The sequence below is a fragment of the Schistocerca serialis genome, chromosome 1, assembly GCF_023864345.2.
Source record: "Schistocerca serialis cubense isolate TAMUIC-IGC-003099 chromosome 1, iqSchSeri2.2, whole genome shotgun sequence".
In the NCBI taxonomy this organism is placed as follows: domain Eukaryota; kingdom Metazoa; phylum Arthropoda; class Insecta; order Orthoptera; family Acrididae; genus Schistocerca; species Schistocerca serialis.
Genome location: NC_064638.1, coordinates 604,778,815 through 604,801,587, shown reverse-complemented (window position 1 = coordinate 604,801,587; position 22,773 = coordinate 604,778,815). Strand labels below are relative to the sequence as shown.

The 22,773-nt window shown below is 45.4% G+C and overlaps 1 protein-coding gene across 1 annotated transcript in view; it reads right to left on the bottom strand.

Moving 5' to 3' along the window:
• LOC126477335 (palmitoyltransferase ZDHHC6-like) overlaps positions 1 to 22,426 on the bottom strand; it is a 118,952-nt gene extending 96,526 nt beyond the window's left edge. Inside the window, 1 exon segment of the mRNA XM_050103609.1 lies at positions 22,195 to 22,426. Coding sequence (XP_049959566.1) covers positions 22,195 to 22,249 — 55 coding nt within the window. The 5' untranslated portion in view covers positions 22,250 to 22,426.
• Between the last annotated feature and the right edge of the window lie 347 nt (positions 22,427 to 22,773).

The following is a 22,773-nucleotide window of genomic DNA, read 5'->3' as shown; positions in this document are numbered from 1 at the left end:
GTAGCTTGTAACTGATGCACCACTGCCACTTTACTGTAGTCCCCGCACCCTGAAACTGATGATGCGACACAGAAATTGTTTCGCACTCTCTCAACTAGTGCCACCCAAACACATCAATAACCACCTGGCTTAGATGGTTTTTAGTGGGAGTTTGGTGTCCAAAAAGAAAAGGCATCTACTCCTTGGTTGGCATAGGGATGGTTGGTTGGTTGATTGAGGTTTAAGGGACCAAACAGCAAGGTCATCAGTCCCTTGTGTCAAAGGTGATCAATTCGGACGGATTTACATCTCAGAGAATCATAATAATAAAAGGTAACAGGCTAAAAAACGTAAAAGTGCAGTCATGTTGTCAATGGTGAAAAAAGAGGAGGGAAGTCAGCAAGTGGGCAACCCCAAGGCTATGCTAGAGGCAGGAAATATCCCACCTCTGATGCAGTACAGGCAAGACCACCTGCTATTCAAGAGCGTTCAACAGCTAGAATGTAAAAGTGTGTATTGTAACTAACCAAATCTAAAAAGCGATAAAAACAGAGTAAAAGGGAGAGAAAAAGAGGATCTTGGCCAGGGAGGGGAGTCAGGAATCTCCAAACACAGCTTACAGTGGGAGACACCCCAACCCTCACCGCCCTGCCCCTACTCCAGAGGGAGATTAAAAACCTTATAACTGAAAATAAAAACCACTTTCATGGAGGAAACTGAGAACCAGTTCAACCATCCTGGCATCATCAGTCAATAGCAAAGGTAAAGTGCAGGGAAGTCTGTACTTAGTACGCAGAGCCAAAAGAAGGAGGCATTCCACCAAAATGTGGGCTACTGACTGGAAGGCTCCACAACCACAAAGTGGGGGTGGCTCATTACGCAAAAGAAAACCATGGGTCAGTCTGGTATGGCCGATGCTGAGATGACACGGATGGTAGAGTCCTTTCGGGAGAAGCAGAAGAAAGAATGCCGCGGGACAAGTGTCACCTTAATCGCATGAAGTTTATTAGACAGGGAGGTAGCCTCCCAAGAGTTGGCCCATGACTGTGCAAAGTGGGATTTGATATGAAGTCATAAATCCACTGCAGGAGGGGTTACAGAGAAGGTGGGGTAAGTGACTGCTCCCCCAGCCAAACGATCAGCAAGCTCATTACTTGGGATACCCACATGGCCAGGGACCCAAAGGAAGTCAACGGAACAAGAATCATGGTGAAGATCAGCAAGACGGTCATGGATGGCCAAGACCAAGGGATGGTGGGAAAAACACCAGTCAATAGCCTGAAGGCCACTCATTGAGTCTGTACATAACGAAACGAGGTTGAGTCGGGACCATTTAATAAAAGTAAGGGCCTGGGAAATTGCCATGAATTCCGCAGTTAACACCTCACAAGCAGTTGGCAGGAGATGATTTTCCATGCCAACACAGGACAATCAGCAGATTTAGAGCCATCAGTGTAAGAAACAACAGCATCCCAAAACTCCCATAAAATAAGGTGGAAAAAACATTGGAACACCATACGCCATCGGGGGACGGAAACTTTCGGACCTCGGGGGAGATCCATCTGAATCAATGGCTGAGGAACTAACTGGGGAGGGGGGGGGGGGGGGGGGTGTTTGGAGAGGGAACGTGGGAGACAGGACGAAGCTGAAAACCACGGCGAAGAAACGCAAGGCGCAGCCCAACCAGTAAACTCGCCTGAGGGCAGAAATCAGGTGAGCGACGTCCTTGGTCTGGGAACAGGATAGAATAGAGAGGATGAGCGGGAGAGAAACAGACAGCGATTGCATAAGAAACCAGAAGGTGGGACCGCCGAACAGAAAAGGGGGGGGGGGGGGGAGGGGGATCCCAGCTTCACCCAGGAGACTATCAACAGGGCTAGTAGGGGAAAGCACCGGTGGCCAAACCGATACCACAATGGTGGACCGGATCCAGGAGGCGCAGTGTGGAAGGAGCAGCTGAACCATAAACTTGACAACCGTAGTCCAAGCAAGACAGGACTAAAGGCGGAGAAGAGTGGAACGATCCACACCCCAAGAGGTGTGGGCAAGGAAGTGAAGGACACTGAGTTTACAGAAACATCCTATCTTCAGAAGTCTGATATTAGACAGCCAAGTGAGCTTGTTGTCGAAAAGAAGACCCAAAAAACGAAATTGTGGGACCACAGGTAATCATTGTGCATTGAGGTAGAGCTCTGGAGTGGGGTGGACTGTAGTACGGCGACAGAAGTGGACCAACTGCATTTTTAAAGAGAGAATTGAAACTCGTGCGAGAGGAATCATGCAGAGGCACACTGTATAGCACCCTTGAGCTGCCGCTCTGCAGAGACAATCAAAGAGGAACTAACGCAAATGCAGAAATCATTCACATACAGAGCAGGGGTGACCAAAGGACCGACGGAGGCCACAAGTCCGTCTAAAGCAATGAGGAAAAGAAGTACACTCAATACGAAACCCTGTGGGATGCCATTCTCCTGGGTCCGTGGAGAACTAAATACAGTACCAACCCAAACCCTGAATGACCGATGGAACAGGAACTGGCAGATAGAAATTGGGAGTGGGCCCTGAAGACCCCACTCATGAAGTGTAAGTAAGATATAATGGCGCCAAGCCGTATCATAGGCCTTGCAATGGTTTAAAAATACTGCAACCAAATGGTGGCACTAGGAAAAAGCCTGCTGAACTGCAGATTCCAATTGAAGTACATGATCAATCGGAGACCGTCCCTCTCAGAAGCCACACTGCTAAGGGAACAATAGATCCATTCGAGGACCCAACTGAGCCGATGGGCTACCATCCATTCACGTAACTTGCAAACAACGTTTGTCAGTCTAATTGGCCAATAGCTTTCAACAAACAGGGGGTTCTTACCAGGCTTAAGGATGGGAACAATGATGCTATCCCTCCATTGAGAAGGGAAGTCACCAAGGAGCCAAATACGGTTAAGCACGTGGACAAGATGTCGTCATCGTGGTGCACTGAGATGTTGAAGCAATTGGTTATTAATGGAGTCTGGTCCAGGGGCCATATCATGAGAAGAAGAAAGTGCGGAAAGAAGTTCCCATTCAGTAAAAGGTTCGTTGTAAGATTCTGACTGACAAGGGGCAAAATATAAGGCGGAAGCTTCGTCCTGCTGTTTCTGGTGAAGGAAAGCAGCCGGGTAGGAGGTTGATGCTGATGCTGTTGCAAAATGGGTCGCAAGATGTTCCGCAAGAATCAACGGATCCGTGCGAAGGCCGCCCGGGAGGGTAGACTGCCGATGGCAACCTCTGAGAGAGTGAAGTATAGCCCATACCTGTGACTTACAGACATTATAACCGAGGGAAGAACAAAGCATTCCCAACACACCCATTTGCTACATTTGATTAAGTAAAGGGATTTGGCATGAAGGCGTTTGAAGGTAATAAGATTGGCAGTGGATGGGTGCCTCTTAAGGTGTTGCAAAGCTCGATGGTGATCACAGATGGCAATGGCAATGGCCGTATTCCACCACAGGACTTGCCGGTGGCGAAATGGTCCAGACAAGTGTGGGATAACAAGGCTAGCACCACAAACAATCACATCGGACACGTCACATAGGACATCATCAATACAACCCAACAAAGAGGTAGAATAAACGACCTGTGTAATACAGAGAGGCCAACGAGGTAATCTGTCCATCAGGGAGCGGGAATGGAGCGAGAGAATCAATGGGAGGTGGTCACTATCGCATAGGTCATCACGTGGCGACCAGTGTAATGAAGGGAGGAGGGGCAGAGAAGAAAGAGAAAGATGAATGGCAGAAAAGGTACCACGACCAGCACTGAAATGGGTAGGGGAGCCATCATTAAGAAGGCACAAGTCGTGGCCTGCAAGAAACTGGTCTATGAGAAGACCCCGACTAGATGGAAATGCACTGCCCTACAAGGGACGATGAGCATTAAAATCCCCGAGAAGGAAGGAGGGAGGAGTAAGTTGCCGAAGAAGGGCAGTTAAGGCAGCAGGTGTAAGAGTCCTGTCAGGAGGGAGATAAAGATTGCAAACTGTGACCCCAGAGTCCAGATGTACAAACGCCACCAGAGGCCCGCAGGGGGCCGAACCAATTTCGACAAAGCACGGAAACCACAGAGAGTCGGTGACAGATCATCTGTAAAATGAGATTCCTGTAGAACCACACAAGTTGCATAGTAAAAAGAAATAAGGAGTTTCAACTCTGGAAGGCGACGGTAATATCCATTACAATTCCACTGGATAACAACAGAATGATGATTCAAATGGGTGGGAAACAGGCAAAAGCCAGTCATGCCGCCGTGTCACCATCCGTCACAGACAAGGAGGGTTGATTCGTTTTGGGGTTTGATGGGGCTAAACATAGAGGTCATCAGTCCCCTGTTCCAAACAGACATACTTGTAAAAGGCCTATACAGTAAAAGTGTAACCTCTGCACCCAGAGGGAGAGAACACCTAGGGGTACAGAGCTAAAATGAGCAGGAATGGAGCGAGACAATCAATGGGAAGTGGTCACTATCACAAAGGTCGGCGTGTGGCGACCAGTGTAATGAAGGGAGGAGGGACAGAGAAGAAAGAGAAAGATGAATGGCAGAAAAGGTACCATGACCAGCACAAGGATAACACAAAATAGAGGACACTTAAAAGGAGCAGAGCAAATAGTTGACTAGAGTAAAACAGACTACAGTGTTTGAAGGATCAGGTAAAAGGTCAACCACTCAACTACAAACAAAGAACCTTCAGCTGGAAAGCGTTGATAGAGGTACCAACACAACTTGTTACCATAAAAGACACTATTTTGGTATCCATGTCACAATTAAAAGTCGCTGGAGTGGGTGTAGCCTGAGAAATCATGCGAGAGCACCCACACTAGAGCGAGTGATAAAACCCAGCTGCATGGATAAAACATATAACTGAGTCAGCTATAGAGCCGTCGTCACCTAGAATTAAAGGAAGTGCAGGTGGTAAATTAAAGGACTGCCGCAAGGGGGCTAAAATGGGGCAGTCCATCAGAAGATGGACCACTGTCAGCCCTGCATCACAGCGACACTTGGGTGGGATCTCACGATAAAGGCTGTGGGCCAACCGCGTATGTCCAATTCGGAGACGGCAGAGAACAACTGAGTCCCTAAGCGTGCCCCTCAAGGATGAGTTCCATACGGCCGTGCACGACTTGACCATGCGGAGCTTATTTGGCATGTTCAAGACAGACCATTCAGAGCTCCAAACGTCGCGGACCTTGCGATGTAGTGCTGACCAGAGGTCTCTTTCCACGAGACCAAGCTCCAGGGGTGGCGAAGTGGTGGCCTGCTTGGCCAACCAATCGACACGTTCGTTTCATGGAATGCCGATGTGGCCCGGGGTCCACACAAACATCGCTGAATGACCAGACTTGGCGAGAGCAAAAACAGCACCTTGAACACTGTGCACCAAAGGGTCCCGAGAAAAACACTGGTCGAGTGCTTGCAATCCACTCAGGGAGTCACTGCATATGACAAATTACTCCCCAGGGCAGGAGGAAAGGTGAGTGAGTGCATGATAAAGAGCAACCAGCTCCGCAGTGAAAACACTGCTCCCACAAGGCAGGGAATGCTGCTCAACATAGTCGCCGTGGATGAAAGCAAACCCAGTGCGTCCATCGACCACAGAACCATCGGTGTAGACTACTTCTGCATCGCGAAATGAGGCAAGAAGAGCCAAGAATTGTTGATGAAGACTGGCAGGTGGAACAGAAGACTTGGAGTCACAGGACAAACACAAGCAAAGCCACAAGCGAAGGAGGGACCAAGGAGGGATAGAAGAAGAGGGCCGGAAGGATGGAGGAAGGGGTATGGACTCAAGTGATGAGAGAAGGGAACGAAAGCGGACTGCAATCGTGAGACCCGACTTAGGCCGCCGTCATGGGGAGGGGAGTGCAGAAGATGGAAAAAGGAGCCTGCGGTTTGGGTGGTCGGGCGAGGCATGGACACGGGCGATGTATGACGCAAGCAACTGTTGTCGGCAGAATCGTAGCAGAGGTATTCCAGCTTCTACAAGAAGGCTAGTCACCAGACTAGTGCGGAAGGCACCTGTCGCCAGTCTGACGCCACAATGGAGAATCGGGTCGAGAATCTGCAACGTTGAAGGTGCTGCTGAGTCTTACACCACACTCCCGTAGGCAAGACAGGACTGGACTAAGGCCTTATAGAGCTGTAGGAGGGTTGTTCGTGCAGCCCTCCAAACGGTGTGGCTGAGGCAGCGAAGAATGTTGAGGTGGCGCCAGCACTGTTGTTTAAGCTCGCGAAGATGAGGTGTCCAAGTGAGCTGAGCATCAAACAGCATGCCAAGGAAGTGATGCGTCTTCTCAATACGAAGGAGTTCATTGGCAAGGTAGAGCTCTGGATGGAGGTGGACCGTTTCGACGACAACAGAAATGAATCACTCGGGTCTTAAGAGGCTGAGAACTGAAAACCATGGTTGGATGCCCAAAAATGTGCCTTACGGATAGCTCCCTGCAGCTGCCGTTCAGCGACACTAATGCTTGGGGAACTGTAATAAAGACAAAAGTCATTGGCATATAGGGAAGAACAGATCGATGAGCTCACCGCAGCCACAAGACCATTAATCGCCACCAAAAAGAGGGGAACACTGAGAACCAAGCCCTGTGGGACACCGTTTTCCTGAATATGAGCAGAGCTAAAATAAGTGCCAACTCTAACCCGAAAGGAGCGATTGGAGAGAAAATTCCATAGAAAAATCGGAAGTGGACCCCGTAAGCCCGGTGCCAGGTGGTATCGTACACCTTCCGAAGATGAAAGAAAACAGCAACTAAATGTTCTCGTCGAGTAAAAGCTGTACGAATAGCCGACTCTAGCGAGACTAAATTGTCGATCGCTGAGCGGCCCTGACGGAAACCCCCCGAGCTTCGAGGATCCACATGAGCCGCCGACTCACCATACATTCCAGGAGTTTGCACATAACGTTGGTAAGGCTGATAGGGCAATAGCTATCAACCACCAGCAGATCTGCACCAGGTTTCAGCACCGAGATGGTAACGCTATCCTGCCAACGAGGTGGGAAAACACCCTCCGTCCAGATGTGGTTAAACAGGGTGAGTAATTCACCCTGACAGTGCGCCGAGAGATGGTGAAGAAACTGGTTGTGAATTCAGTCTGGATCTGGAGAGGTATCGGGGCAAGCTGTAAGGGCACTTTGGAACTCCCATTCACTAAATGGGCCCTGTATCGTTCCCAACAGTGCGTGCGAAACGACAACTGCGAACGCTCAGCCTGCTCTTTAATGGCGTGGAATTCTGCGCTGTAGCCTGCTGTTGCAGAAATACGAGTGAAGTACTCTGCCAGATGTTTGGCAGTGGCGACTGGGTCAGTACAAAGTGTACCCTGAAGAGAAAGGCAAGGGACAGAAGCGTGCGGGCGAAAGCCAAAAATGCGCCGAACCCACGACCACACCTGAGATGGGGAGGTGCGAGAACCTATGGTGGCAACATATCGTTCCCAGCAGTCTTGTTTGCTTCGCCGGATTAACCGCCGAGCCCAGGCCCGCAGCCGTTCAAAGGCAACCAGATTCTCTAGGGAGGGATGACGCCAGTGACGTTGCTGGGCTCACCGGTGGTCACGGATAGCTTCAAGAGACTAACTTATGCCTTAGGGTACTTGAAGAACAGGGGACAGTTGCCTCGGCAGCAGAAACAATGGCCATAGTGACCTCGTCCACTGCCATATCAATGTCACCAGGAAGCGGAGTAATGGCCATAGTAGCTGAGGTGTAGGCTGCTCAATCAGCTCCACTAAGAGCCCATCGTGGCAGCTGGTCAGGGGATCGAGATTGAAGAAGAGAAACCAGGATAGGAAAGTGGTCGCTACCACAGAGGGCGTCGTGGACCCTCCAACTGAGGTATGGAAGAAGACCCGGGCTACTAAGAGAGAGGTCAATGGCCGAGTATGTGCCATGAGTCAAGCTAAAATATGTGGGAGCACCAGTGTTAAGGAGGCAAATGTCCTGCTGTGCCAAGAGAGCCTCAACATTCCTACCCTGGCCCGAGATCTGGGCCCCACCCCATAAAGGGTGGTGGGCATTAAAGTCCCCCAAAAGGAGGAATGGTGGGGGGGAGCTGGGCGAACAAGGCAGTTAGGTCAGCAAGAGGAACAACCTCATCTGGGGGAAGGTAGAGGGAACAGATGGTAAGCTCCATTCCTGCCCAGATTCTAACAGCCACAGCCTCGAGAGCCGTGTTAAGTGGCACTGGGGCACTAGCAACAGTGGCAAGAACATAAACATAGACACCGCCAGACACCCTGTCGTATTCTACCCCCAGTAGCCACAGAGGGAGGGGGGCCGCCAAACAGGAAACCAAGTTTCCTGTAGGACCAGACAAGTGGCACAAAAGCTGTTTCAACTCAGCAAGGTGGTGGAAAAAATCACGGCAGTTCCATTAAAGGATAATGGTATCCGACTGTGAAGACATGAAAGGACCTAGGGAGGGATAGGTTACACCTTAGAAGCGCTCGCCGCCACCGATTGTGAAGTAGCCTGATCAACTTCCATAGCAGCTGCGGGTCGAGCAACATCTAGCTCCTGAGTGGACGCTAGATGCTCCACATCATCTTCAGGTGCGGTGGTGAAGTCCTTTTCTGTCTCTATGTCCTTCTCCTTTTGCTTTTTCTTCTTTTTGGTAGGGTCCCTTTTGTCCTTCGGTTTAACAGGCTGAGTGGGCTTTTCTGACCCAGTCTCACGGACCGAGGAAGACCTGGAAGCCCTACAGCCCTCAGGTGGTGGCTTTTTCAGCCACTGGCTGACATCTGGAGGGGCAGTACCTGTGGAAGGAAGGGCACCAAGCAATCCCTTCCACGCAAGGGGAGCCGGTGGAGGCAGGCACTTCTCCGGCTCAGAGGTGGGGACTGAAGTCCCCAAAGAAAGAGGGGTTGTTACTCCCGATGTTGATAACAGAGGAGCAACAGAAGAGGGTGTTCCCACAACTACCTGGGGGGGCGGGGGGGGGGGGAGGGGGGGCAGGAAGAGACGGCCGGGCTGGAGGGCCCACAAAAAGTGGCTGAGTTTGGGGACTCGTCACCAGGGATGGCAACATCGAAGCTGCTGCAGCAAACGTCGATGAAATGCGCACAGGGTGAAGTCGGTCGTATTTGCGTTTAGCCTCTGTGTAGATGAGCCTGTCCAAGGTCTTATACTCCATAATCTTCCGTTCTTTTTGATAAACCGCACAGTCTGACGAGCAAGGTGAATGTTTCTGTCTGCAGTTGACACAAACAGGGGACGGCGAACACGGGACATTGGGGTGGGAGGCACGTCCACAATCCCGACAGGTTGGGGGTGGCGTCACATCTCGATGACACATACCCAAACCTCCAGCACTTAAAGCAGCACATGGGAGGAGGGACGTAAAGCTTAACATCACATCGATGTATCATCACCTTGACCTTCTCGAGTAGGGTGTCTCCCTCGAAAGCCAAGATGAAGGCGCCGGTGGCGACCCTACTATCTTTAGGTCCCCTGAACACACGTCGTACAAATTGGACACTGCGGCATTCCAGATTTGCATGGAGCTCGTTGTCAGACTGCAACAACAGGTCATGATGAAAAATAAGTCCCTGAACCATATTGAGGCTCTTATGAGGTGTAATGGAGACTGTAACATCACCAAGCTTGTCACAAGAAAGCAGTGCCAGTAACTGTGCTGGGGATGCTGTCTGTATGAGGACCGCTCCAGACCTCATTTTAGACATGCCCTCAACTTCTCCAAACTTGTCCTCTAAATTTTCCACAAAAAACTGAGACTTTGTGTTCAGAAATGAGTCCCCATCTGTTCGGCTGCAAACCAGAAATCGAGGAGAATACGTCTCACCAGGTAATTTAGACTGCCGTTCCCCCCCCCCCCCCCCCCCTGGTGTGGGCAGGGAAGGGGTCATACAGTAAAGCAATGAAGTTCCCTTTCTTAGAGACTCATGTTTCTGCACTATTTGTATTTCTTTTCATGGTGGTCCCACAAGCAACTAGGGAAAGGAATGTCACCCAGACAGAGCCCCGCTTGCCTGGGTAAGCCTAATACAACCAGGGGGACAGAGCCCCGCTTGCCTGGGTAAGCCTAATACAACCAGGGGGACGGCTGGTTCCCCAGTGGTCGCCCGCTAGCAACTGTTCTACCTCAACAGCCATGCGTCTCCTCGGCGCTCAGCACACCTTGAGACTTAGGGGTTTTTATAGAGGTTTATACCATCCTTGCAACCCGGGCTCTGTACCGTACAACATCCCACCGTCGCACCTTACGGTGGTCGTTGAAGCACGCTCAGAGCTTACGGTATCGAGGACTGGTGGCGCTTCCCAGTTCCCAGCTCAGGGACCCCGTGGTCGCCAAGCCCGGACCCAGCAACTAAATGCTGAGCCCCCTGAGGGTACAGACAAGGAGGGGGTGACATTCATGAACAGCAGGTCAGAGTCAGGTTGCAAAGGTGGGGACGGGACCTCTGGCGACACCAGAGGCTCCTTGTCTCAGGACTTATGTTTCTTCTTCTTTTCTGTTTGAGATCAAGGAGGGCTGTGCTGGAAAAAAAGGGGCCAGCTGCAGCAAGATCTGGAACAGAAAAAAAGCGCGCGACCTGGGGGCCCACAGACCATGGTTCTCATGGTCGTCGTGTGGCAGCAGACCTTTGGCCTGGAAGGTGCCGGGAAGGGGGGTTCCGGGAGTGGCGCCCTTGACTGGCAGACGCAGAAAAAGTGGGACACTTCTCCAGCTGGGGAGGGGGAGCGGTGCCTGGAGGGGAGGGCGTGGGAACTGCAGGGGAGGGGGGTGGTGGAGAGGGGTTCAGGACTGGGGTAAGGAAGGGGGAGGAAGGGATGAAGATGTAACTAAAACATAGCTAGACGTAATTGACACAGGATGAAGACACGCATACTTCTGATGAGTCTCAGTATAGGTTAGACGATGAAGGGACTTACACTTCTGTACCTTCTTTCCATCTTATAAGCCGGGCTATCTGGTGAATGTGGAGAATGATTGCCATGACAATCAACACACACAGGAGGGGGAACAAAGGAACTCCCCTCACGGAGTGGAAAACAACAGTCACCACAGAGAGGGGTTTGCAAACAGTGGGAAGACGTGTCCAAAATGCAAGCTCTTAAAACATCTCATAGGTGGTGGTCACATCGATAAACCATAATCTTGACCTTCTCAGGGAGGGTATCCTCTTCAAATGTCAGGATAAAGGCACCAGTATCTATGCAATTGTCCTTCGAGCGCTTCTGAACACACCAAGCAAAGTGAACACCCCGCCGTCCTAGATTGTCTCTAAGTTCCTCATCAGTTTGAAGGACGAGGTCCGTGTGAAAAATTACACCTTGAACCAATTCAAAGACTGATGGGGAATAATGGACACAGGAATTTTGCCAAGATGGTCACAGGCATGAAGGGCCGCAGACTGGGCAGCTGAAGCAGTTTTGATCATCAACGAACCCTACTGCATCTTGCTCAGAGAGTCCACTTCGCCAAACTTGTCTTCAATGTGTTCCACAAAAAATAAAGGTTTGGTATTGGTGAAAGTATCCCCATCAGTCCTGGTGCAAACCATACAGCGGGGGAAATGTTTTGCCCCTAGCCAACAAGCCTGACCCTCCTCCCAGGGGGTAGCCATGGAAGGAAAGGCCAAAAGGGCAGAAGAAGCAGCACAAAAAGAATCATTTCCATTCAAAGAGACGGCCGTAGAACAACGGCCAGAGTTCTGGATCCATATGCATTTCATTTGCATAGCATCCACCCTGATACCACCCACTCCAATCAGGGGCTCTCCCCACAACCACCACCGAGCTACAGCAAGGGCCATCTGGCACGGCGGCCATTGCCGGGAGTTCCAATGCTTCAAGATGGCAAGAAACCACTCCTAGGCTTACATGAGGAGGTCACAGCACAGGTATCAGAAGTGTGATCCCTGTGGTTTCAGGGAGCTCAACCACAAGGGTACATAACGACCCCACCACACGGGCTGGCTACCGTGCTGGCTATGTACCCTAGCATCAGACAACTACGTGAAGGATAAGATGAAAGGAACTAGGAGGGCACACGCTGGAGATACTAGGTAAGGTGCTCTTCCCCCAATGGCTCACACTACAGAATAGAAATTTAGTAATGGAGGTTAAACCCCAGAGGGGGACCAGAGAATGACAAAAGGATGAAGTAATTACTCAAAAAAACCAAATCGCAAAGCCAACATAACCAGGATGACAGCAGGGCCAACATAAACAAGGACACCAAGAGAGGGAGGGGAGAGGGCGGAGTGGAAGGAGCTAGGACAGGAAAGGAGGGGAAGGGAAAGGAAATGCAGCCCAGGAAAGAAGGAAGGCTGCATTAGCTCTGGGCCCCGTGCTCACCACGCACATACTCACGAAAGGGGACCGTGAGCCTCCGGGGGGTGGGTGGATTGGCGTAGAGAGGTAACACCTCAGGCACAATCTGCAAGTGTTGCATTGTCAGAGGATAATGATAAAGAGGGTAAATTTTAACCTCACTGAAATGAATTGGCTACAGTATTGGCTCTACAACCAGAGTAATTCCCAACATGGTTTGAAAACATAGATCACTGTACATGAAAAGAGCACTATCCACAGTATCCCTCACAATGACATATTTTGGAAAAATGGAGAACTACATTTTATTTTACTGAGAAAGTGATACAGAGAAGAAAGAAAGGATAACAATGCAAGAGTCAGAAACCCAGACATAACACGGATCAGTAGTGTCTGAGGAGGTGTAGATACAGAAGAGAGGGATTGCAGCATGGGAAAGGCAGACAAAGTATTATGCAGTACCTCGGGGCCCATATTCACATTGCAAAGTACACGTGAAATAAGTCATGTGCCCCTTGTGGGACTCTTAAAATTAATATTCCTCTCATTTTCCCATTCCCTCAACTAGTTTTCATCAACAAGTCATGCTGCAATATTTGCCTAAGCATTCATATGTACATGGGCTGAAGCTATCAAACCTTTTATTTCTTTATATATGAATGTAGACTTTCCCAATGTATACAGCTGATGAAATTTTTTCAGGCTCCCATCTAGGTAAATGCGTCCAAATTCCACAATTTTTCCACGAGTGTCATTTTCATCATCTTCTGGCAAAGAGTAAAGCTGGCATGAGTGTCCCATTTATATACATAAGCATCAGCTCTTCTCTCCCCACCCTTTCCTCCAAGTGCATGTTCTGGAGGGGTCAACACTTACTGAAACATCAGAGAATTTTGACGCAGCCACCCAAGTGGAAGCCCAAGAGGATTTCTTCAGCTTTTATTTCTTGTTATTTCAGTCATGAACCTTAAGTTGGTTTCATTCATGTCTCCATTCCTGTTACATTCCAGTTATCCTCTTCATTTCAGCATTACTGCTGCATCAGAAATGATCTACTTCATATATTTATATTTGGGCCTGCACCAGTGATGTATTTTCTTTCACAAAATCTTCAATTATAGTTCTGAGCAAAGAATCATGTTGCAATACATGTGAAACTATTACTCTCTCAGATTACTACAGCCTTTATAAAGATTTTTCTCTGACTGACTTATTACAGGATGTCTTCTCTTCTTAATTAATCCACTTCATCTTCAACGTCATGTAACATCACATTTCAAAGGCTTCCCAGAGATCCATTTCCATCTTTACCATCTTCAGCAGCAAAATTCAGTCATCTCTTCAAGAGCCTCTTGAACAACTTTCACATTTAGCCATTCAGCAGGTCTACCTGCTGGGTCATTCCATGTCAAGTGCCCTAGAATAAAAAATGGTCCCCACTCTACCATCTCACATTCGGTTCAAAACTTGTGTTTGTATACATATGTATGTGTAAGGTCAATGTGCAAAATTTTGGCTCAATGGTTATATTGGTTCCAGAGCTAGGGCCACCTCAGTGGCCCCATACCTAGTCACAAAGTGCACGGTATGAAGATGTCAGTTAACTTTGTTATAACTGTGTGCACCTTCTGTGATATCTAGTACTCTAAATTTTTGTATGCTAGAACAACTTTTGTTGCTGAAGGAGATAATGCATTCAAATTCCTTAGAAATTACCATCCATTATGCTACTTGGTCTGAAAGTGCCTTGTAAAATTTATTGCGAAAGATTGAAGCCCTACTTTAACCACCCTTTACTAAAGGGAAAGGCAGCTAGAATCTTAATTTTTGGGCTGCTAGCCAACAATCAGGTACTCACTACACTACACCATGAGTAAATACACACATCAAAAAAGTTTTGCATCACCCCGGTTCCGAGAGTTCTGGAACCCGTACAGAAAATTTAAAAAGAGATCAACATAAACATCATTTCCACCCTTTTTATTGCTCATGAAAACCACACATTGCATGCTGTACTACCAAACAGCGAGACCTTCAGAGGTGGTGGTCCACATTGCTGTACACACCAGTACCTCTAATACCCAGTAGCACATTCTCTTGCATTGATGCATGCCTGTATTCGGCATGGCATACTGTCTAAAAGTTCATCAACGTACTGTTGGTCCAGATTGTACCACTCCTCAATGGCAATTCAGCATAGATCCTTCAGAGTGGTTGGTGGGTCATGTCGTCCATAAACAAATCTTTTCAATCTATCCCAGACATGTTCAATAGGGTTCATGTCTGGAGAACATGTTAGTCACTCTAGTCAAGTGATGTCATTATCCTGAAGGAAGTCATTCACAAGATGTGCACGATAGGGGCGCGAATTGTCATCCATGAAGACAAATGCCTCGCCAATATGCTGCAAATATGGTTGCACTATTGCTCGGAGGATGGCATTCACATTTCGTACAGCCGTTATGTCACCTTCCATCACCACCAGCGGCGTAGGTCGGCCCCACATAATGCCATCCCAAAGCAGTATGGAATCTCCACCTTGCTGCACTCACTGGACAGTGTGTCTAAGCCATCCAGCCTGACTGTGTTGCCTCAAAAAATGTCTCCAAGATTGCCTGGTTGAAGGCACATGTGACACTCATTGGTGAAGAGAACATGATACCAATCCTGAGCGGTTCATTTGGCATGTTGTTGGCCCCATCAGTACCGCACTGCAAGGTGTCGTGGTTGAAAAAACGGACCTCGCCATGGACATCGGAAGTGAAGCTGCGCATGATGCAGCCTACTGTGCACAGTTTGAGTCATAATAAGACGTCCTGTGGCTGCATGAAAAGCATTATTCAACATGGTGGCATTGCTGTCAAGGTTTATCGACATCTCTGAACAGTCAAAGGGACTGTGTCTTTGATACAATATCCACAGTCTATGTTTACTTTCAGACGTTCTGGGAACCAGGGTGATACAAAACTTTTTTGATGTGTGTAGTTCTGATTTTATTGACACTTGTCTCAAGTGTCAAATTGCTATCAACTCTGATCATCTTTTTATTGACACTACTGAAAAGAGCACTTTTTTTGCTACAAGGGACTTGAAAAAGAAGAAAGGTCATTTTCCATATAAGGCATTTAAAATAGATCAAAAGAAACCTAAGATGTTACTCTTACTGCATGTATTACCTTGTTGGCAGCTGTTGTGCAGGAGATGTGGAGGCACTTGTGATTTGATTTCTTAGTACAAATTATTTTTAGCATGGTGCCTTTGTTCCTTTGATGTGCAGGTACAACTATTTCATATATGGGTTCCAGAAACTTCTGGAAATTAGATATACAGATATGACTGTTTTATAATGCAGGGCAGGGGTTCCAGAAATTTCTGTAAATTGAGATGCAAATATTGCTGTTTTACAACACAGGGCATTGATTCCAGAAACTTCTGGAAATTCGATATGCTGGTATGACTGTTTCGTAACAGATTCCAGAAACTTCTGGAAGTTTGATATTGAGGTACCACTGTTTTATAAAACAAGGCATGGATTCCAAAAACTTTATGCTGGTACAACAGTTTTATAACAAGGCACTAGAAACTTCCGGAATTTTATGTAATGTTATGGAATGATCTCCAGTACTCTCATTTCATACATTCTGATTTGGGTAGCACTCATCTTTGTAAGCAAATTGTCAATCAGTCCTTTTTTCCAGGGCAGATTCAGCTGGCTTCATCAGTGTCATAGAATTTTGCTATATTTTCCTTAATATCTTCTTGTGAAGTCTTTCCTCGCTTTGGATCTGGTTTCGCTAATATGCCTTTCTCTTCCCTCAGCTTTCTGGCAGTAATTACCATTCGCTCATACACGTTGAATTCTTCCATTGTTTTTTAATGCCCGTTAACTCGTGGGGACCAAAGTTAAAATCTGAATTTTCTCAGAAGCTGAGAACACCTCCAGCTTTGCTTTCAGTTCATTGATGAGAACTTTGTATGAAGAGCAATCGTGGAATTTTTGACCTGGTTGCGGTGCTATAACATCATCTGCTTTAAGCTTGCCAATTTCAGCAATTGTGGTAGCTACAACCATTTGAAGTTGCCTTATCTTTTGTTTTGCATATCCGCTAGAATCCTGGTTTGAAACGTGCTGAAATTTTAGTGGTGACACACCAATTGCTGTCAAGCTAGAGTCAAAGCCGTCTGAAGCAACTGTAGGATCATCTTCATAAGACTCTGATGGTGGCAATGGCTTGACCTTTTTTGCATTGACATCAACTCTAGAACCAGGGCAAAGCTTCTGTCCAGACTTAACATCAACCGTCGTAAGTTGTTTCAAAAAGTCAGCTATTGCTACATCAATAAGATGCAGACCTTTGTTGAACTCATGATTCTTCTTTTGAAATGGATTGCAGCATGATTTCTGCAAGTATTGAAACCTGATTAACAGTTCTGCTTCATGATGTAAACACATGTTGGCATCACAATCAAGCTAAAATGCAACTCATCGAATCAGCAAGTTCTGATCCTCCTCAGAGAGGTCACTAATTGACTTCAGAAGGTGTTTGTCCTTGGTGAATTTGATTAAATGACACATAGACTTGTTGATTTGTCCAATGGTGCACTGCTCTAGATCCATATTTCCATTGTTTGAAGCCACAACATGTTGTAACTTCAACAATGATTCAACAATGAATTGAAGGAATCAGCCAAGTTTCAAGGTAAACATTCACAGGTAATAACCACAAATAATGCAAGGACACCAGCTGGCCCAAAAGTTCATATGCAGAAACGTCTGCTGCTTTGTAACTTCAAAGAAGCCTATCAAGAATACTGCAGAAAAAAATTTACCAAAAGTTGGCTTTTCCAAATTTTGTGGGCTCTGACCAAAGTGGGGCATCACAGTTGGTTCAGCAGGAACACACTCAGTTTGTGTTTGTACAGCTCATCAAAATGTCAAGTTGATGCTAGCAGTGACTGCAATTAAGGATGACTACAAGAGTTTGTTAGCCAAAACAGTTTGCAATATGGATTCAAAAGATTGCACCGCTCCGACAATCTGACCAATGCCCTGGATAAGAAGTCTTGGAAAGATTTGTAGAAGCTGCATTTGAAGGGAACGACATTGATGAAGCAACTGAATACAAGGAATGGATACACACCGACCAAGATACCCTGGAGACAAAGCAGTCAATGATTGAAGAATTTATCCAAAACATCATGACCAAAATTGTGAATATCTCACCCCATCATTACATAGCAAAGCATCAAAGCAACGACCTAAAAGAAGCTAAGGAAAATGTAAAAGGTGGAAATCCGGTTGTTCTGATGGATTTTGCAGAAAATTATTCATTTATCGTGCACTACGCTGTACAAGGTTTCCACTGGGAAAATAGTCAGGCCACATTATATCCCTTTGTTATTTATTACAAGGCTTTGACTGGAAAGATTGAGTCTCTTAGCTTCTGCATCATCAGTGATTGCTTGCGACATGATACAGTTGCAGTTTATGTTTTCTGCTCCAAGCTGATTGATCACCTGCGAACCCACTTTCCAGTACTGAAGCACATCAGCTATTTCAGAAATGGATACAAAAATTTCAAGAACTTCATGAATCTATGTCAGCACAATGACTTTAGTATCAGTGCAGAATGGAACTACTTCACCACAAGCCATGGAAAGTCTCCATGTGATGGTAATGGGGGCACAACAAAGTGATTAGCAGCAAGAGCAAGTCGCCAAGATTTGAAAATGGTTGCACAGTTGCAGGGACCAGAGAAAACCACTGCTTCAGACCAATCAATGAAAAATGGTTACAAATTAGCAGAGTATCCAATGACACAGTGTCATTTATTGCAAGTATTGATCAATCAGTAAACGCTGAGTGTTCCAATTGAGAGATGCCTTAGTCAGTTTCATGCATCCACATGGTCCAGCTAATTCATTACATTGGCCTCTAAGAAAGGACACCTACTGGATCCCAGAGCAGCAGATAATCGACATTCTGCCAGCTCTAAGTGCCAATTCCATGGGTCAGAAACACACTTACCTGTCAGAGGTGCTGAAGAGCATTGAAGAGAATTTTAGAGCCATGAAAATGGTTTCACTAACTTCGGGAACAAATTTAGGATGCTTGGTTCATTTTGTGAACTTATTGCTTTGTTATGTTCACAACAATGTTGTTTATTTGCTGATTTTTATATGCATTTATTAAAGATATTATGTCAAGCATGTGGTATGTGCAAAAGCTAAGGTATCTTTGAAGCTAGTTTAAAAATCTTATATGGAATATTACCATTCTACTTTTTAATGTTCCTTGTAGCAAAAAACTGAGCTCTTTCCAATGGTGTCAGTTAAAAGAAGATCAGCTGATGGTAGCTATATTAAAAACCGGTCTTGAAAAATTTGTAAATTTGCAATTTTCAATCTGACACTTGAGATAAGGCTAAATAAAATCAGAAGGGGTCAACAGAAGCGTCCGATTCTGCCGCCTGCCCTGACCCGTGACATAATGGTGATGTGTTGTGTGACGTCATTACGGCGCGGAGTTTATGATGTTTGACTTTTGAATTTTTGAGGTGTTGTGGTTTTGGTTTTTTTTGTAGTTGTAGGCATTGGTTTTTTTCTTATCAATAGTTGTGGTTGATCTATATAGGTTAAGGGAAATAACCGATTCAAATTTTTGTAGTTTTACTTGTAGATATTGGTGTTTTGGTATTGTCAGCTGTGGTCAAGGGAAATGTCTTGATTCCAATTTCCATAGTTTTTGCTGCTGGCGTTGTTTTGGTATCTTCAGCTGCAGTTGGCCTCTTATTTTTATATGTGTTTTCGTGTTTGTTGTCGTGTGTATGTAATCACATCATCGGCGCCATTATGGACACACTTAGAATAGCAATTTCCGCCATATTGATGACGTCATGGGTCAAAGCAGACAGGTGGAATCGGACACTTCCGTAAACCCATCAGAAGCATACACTCACAAATGCTAATATTGGTGTGGTATAATTAGCACCTGGTTGTTGGCTAGCAGCTCAAAAATCAAGGTCATAGCTGCTTTTCCCTTATAATAAAAGATGCTTAAAGTATGATGTAAATCTTTCATGATAAATTGTACAAGGCACTTTCAGACCAAGTAGCAATAGGGGGTAGTAATTTCTGAGCAATTTGAGTGCTACAGCTACATTCAGCACTAAAAGGTTTACTAGTGCACAAAAATTCAAGGTGATATGTGCCACAACAGATGCACTAAAGTATACCAAAGTTGGCCAAATTATTCACCCCGTGCACTTTATGATTTGGTATGGGTCCACTAAGGTGGCCCTAGCTCTGGAACCACTGAAAGAACTGAGCCAAAATTTTGAATAGTGACCTAACACATACATATGTATACACATATCAATTTTTAACAGAATCTGAGATGGTTGAGTGGGGACCCCTTGGACACTTGTGGAAAGATCCTGATGTTTTAATTTTTATGCATATTATAGCCATTGTTAATAGATGCTCCATTGCATTAGGCACCTAACTTTATTCCAGGTCACTTTCAGCTGTTAAGTATTAGGGGTAACAATGAGCACCCTTGCCTTATACATTTCCTGATTTTGGTATACAGTTCCTTATTTTTCAGAAATCTGATCACTCTTGTACATATTTGCTTCCATGGGTTCTAGTTTCCAACATATCGGCTACTTTATCTTTAAATTATTGAATTTCAATTGGTTTTCCGTTAATAATAGGTTACAGTGACTACCAATGTCGGAATCTAGATAAATCTTGCAATCTTCATTTGATTTCTGAATCATTGTTTCACCAAAATATCCAATCCAATACACATATTGAGCCTCCTCAAGACATTCCGAAAAAGTGTGTTTGCAACGAGTAATTCATGGTACAGAACTCTGTTTATACTTCTCTCAACTCATTTCACTTGCCAATAGGCCTACTGAACTGGCCTGTTGTATTCTGTTCCCTATCTTCACCAATAACTGTATACCATTCTCTCATTATAATTAAACTACAAAATCCTTTGACATATTTCAGGAATTCATTAATAATATCATACAATTCTTAAATTTCTCTATTATCCGCATCTCTGCTTGGGATGTATACTTGTGTGATTGCAGTATTCGTCAGTTATTTACTCCATTTCAAAATCAATGTTCCTTGTGGTTTAATGCATATAACTCTTTACTCAATTTGCCAATCACCCTATTCATTGTTATTCCCACTCTATCATTATCTGATCCAGCATCAACATTCTTATGATACCCCATCCAAATATCTCTCTTCTGATCATGTGTCACAGATAATTAAAATATTTACTGGCTGCCTTTTGATTTCTACATTTACATTTTCCACTTTCTCCACTCAATGTTTGTATTCCCACATCCATTTAACTCTTCCCCTTGCTTTCCACCCAAATCAGCATTCTATTTTTGACTGATGGATTCTCTTGATATATCCAATGATCTACTCATTGTAGATTAATATTTTGACCAGAAGGAAGCAAGGCATTTTTAGCAATAATCATTCCAACCGTAACTGCATGTAGGATCACAGCTGCCATCCAATTTCTCTTGATTTCTGCCTTTGTGGTTACTGGAGGAACTGCTGCCTTCTTTCAGAATGTAGCTTCTTTGTGTACCAATCCCATCAGTGATGACACTGCTTCTGCCTGTGAGTCATATTTGTCACCTTCTGGTCTCGTTCACCTCCCAGACCATTGGAATTTTCAACATAATTCTCACAATAAGTCCATACGAGGTGCTACCAGCTGGGCCAGTTGGACTAACTTTTTTTTAAAGTACATACCATTAGTCCCACAATCCCATTTATCACAACTAGTGACAACAAGAACCTGGCCTCCCAAAAGTGTACCGATATTCTGTGTATGAAGTAGTATTGAGAGAGGTGGTGTTTGTACATTTGTTGAATATGACATACCTATAATAGGAATGTTCTGCAGAAAGTAAATAATTTAGAACAACAGGAAACCATTCACCAAAAGTGGAAATGTCAAGTCATCAACAGAGACACACAAAAGAGAATGAAAACTTTGTTAGCTTTTGGGAAGAAATCCTTTGAATGGTCTTCTTTAATAATAAATTATTTATATTTCTGAATTTGAAATAATTATTGAATTTGCCACATAATTATGTATGTATGTAACTTTTTAAATGTTACATTATTTACCGTCTTCACCAATGTTGATGATGTGCAGACTTATGTAATGAAATTAGTGAAAGGGGCACCGAACCCTCAATCGTTTTCGTCACTTCACAGCAGCTCTCTTACACACCTAGTGGGACCTGCACTCCTGAAAGTAAGGACTTCGCGAAGAACGTGTTTAATCACCGTCAATGTGGTTTTTTTCACTCTGTAGCAGAGTGTACACTGGTTTTGAAACTACCTGGCAGATTAAAACTGTTTGCCAGGCGAGAACTCGAATACAGGAGACCTGCAGAAGGAAATCTGCTCACACCTGTAATGTTTCTAAAGTTAATTGAAATTATAGCTAAACTGAAAGTTAGCGTCAATAATATAAAGTGAAATACATGGTGTCGGTAGATTCAGTTAACCTATATATTGCTCCTAGCACAAATGTGGGTGTTACACGCCTTGATGTTTGGTTTTAGGATTACAATTATTGGTAAAGTAGCAGATTACACGCTTAAGTACGACGCCTGCTGACGTTACCGACGTAGGTTTTCTATTCTTAATACATAGGAAGGGGAATCCCATCTATAACATAAGCTGTTCATTCTATCCATACAAAACTGGTGGCAGAAACCTGTCTGCACTCAGGCGAGAACAACAGCAAATATAAAAAGTGGTCACACAGTTTCTAAGATCTGTCACAATGCGTATTGGTACGATGATTGAAAAATGTAAACCAACCTAAAGCCGTCAGTGGACCCCAGTGAATTATTCTCCTCCACTCCAGTTTTGCCATAGTGCTCAGCTGTGGTTGCCGCAGTTCATGACAAACGTAACAGCATATCACAACACCTGAAGCTTCGTAAGAACTTTACTCTGACGCCGCAAACAGTCTCCGAAGACGCACATAAACATCCACACATTCATACACACCCACATTTTCCCACAAGTTTATCATATCTATGGAGTATGGAATTTATTGTCTCTGGTATTCTGTGATACAAACGAATCTTGGGCCCCTAGTCCAACACTGTGCCCAAATATTGATGATCGTTGAGAAATGAGAACAGAGATCGTATAACAAACACTAATTTAATTCGAATTTGAAAACTAGTCTTTATACCCCAGGACAAATATTTCATGCCAATGTATGCAGATGGATGTCACTCACATAGTTAGCTGAAGCCAGCTACTTTGTTGTTTATAAAGATAAATGTACTTTGTACAAATCTTTATATTTTGTTAAGAGCAAAAGTGATAACGCTTCTGTTTTCTTAGAGTTTCAACTGTTGTTGGATACGCAGACAGTTAATAAGCTAA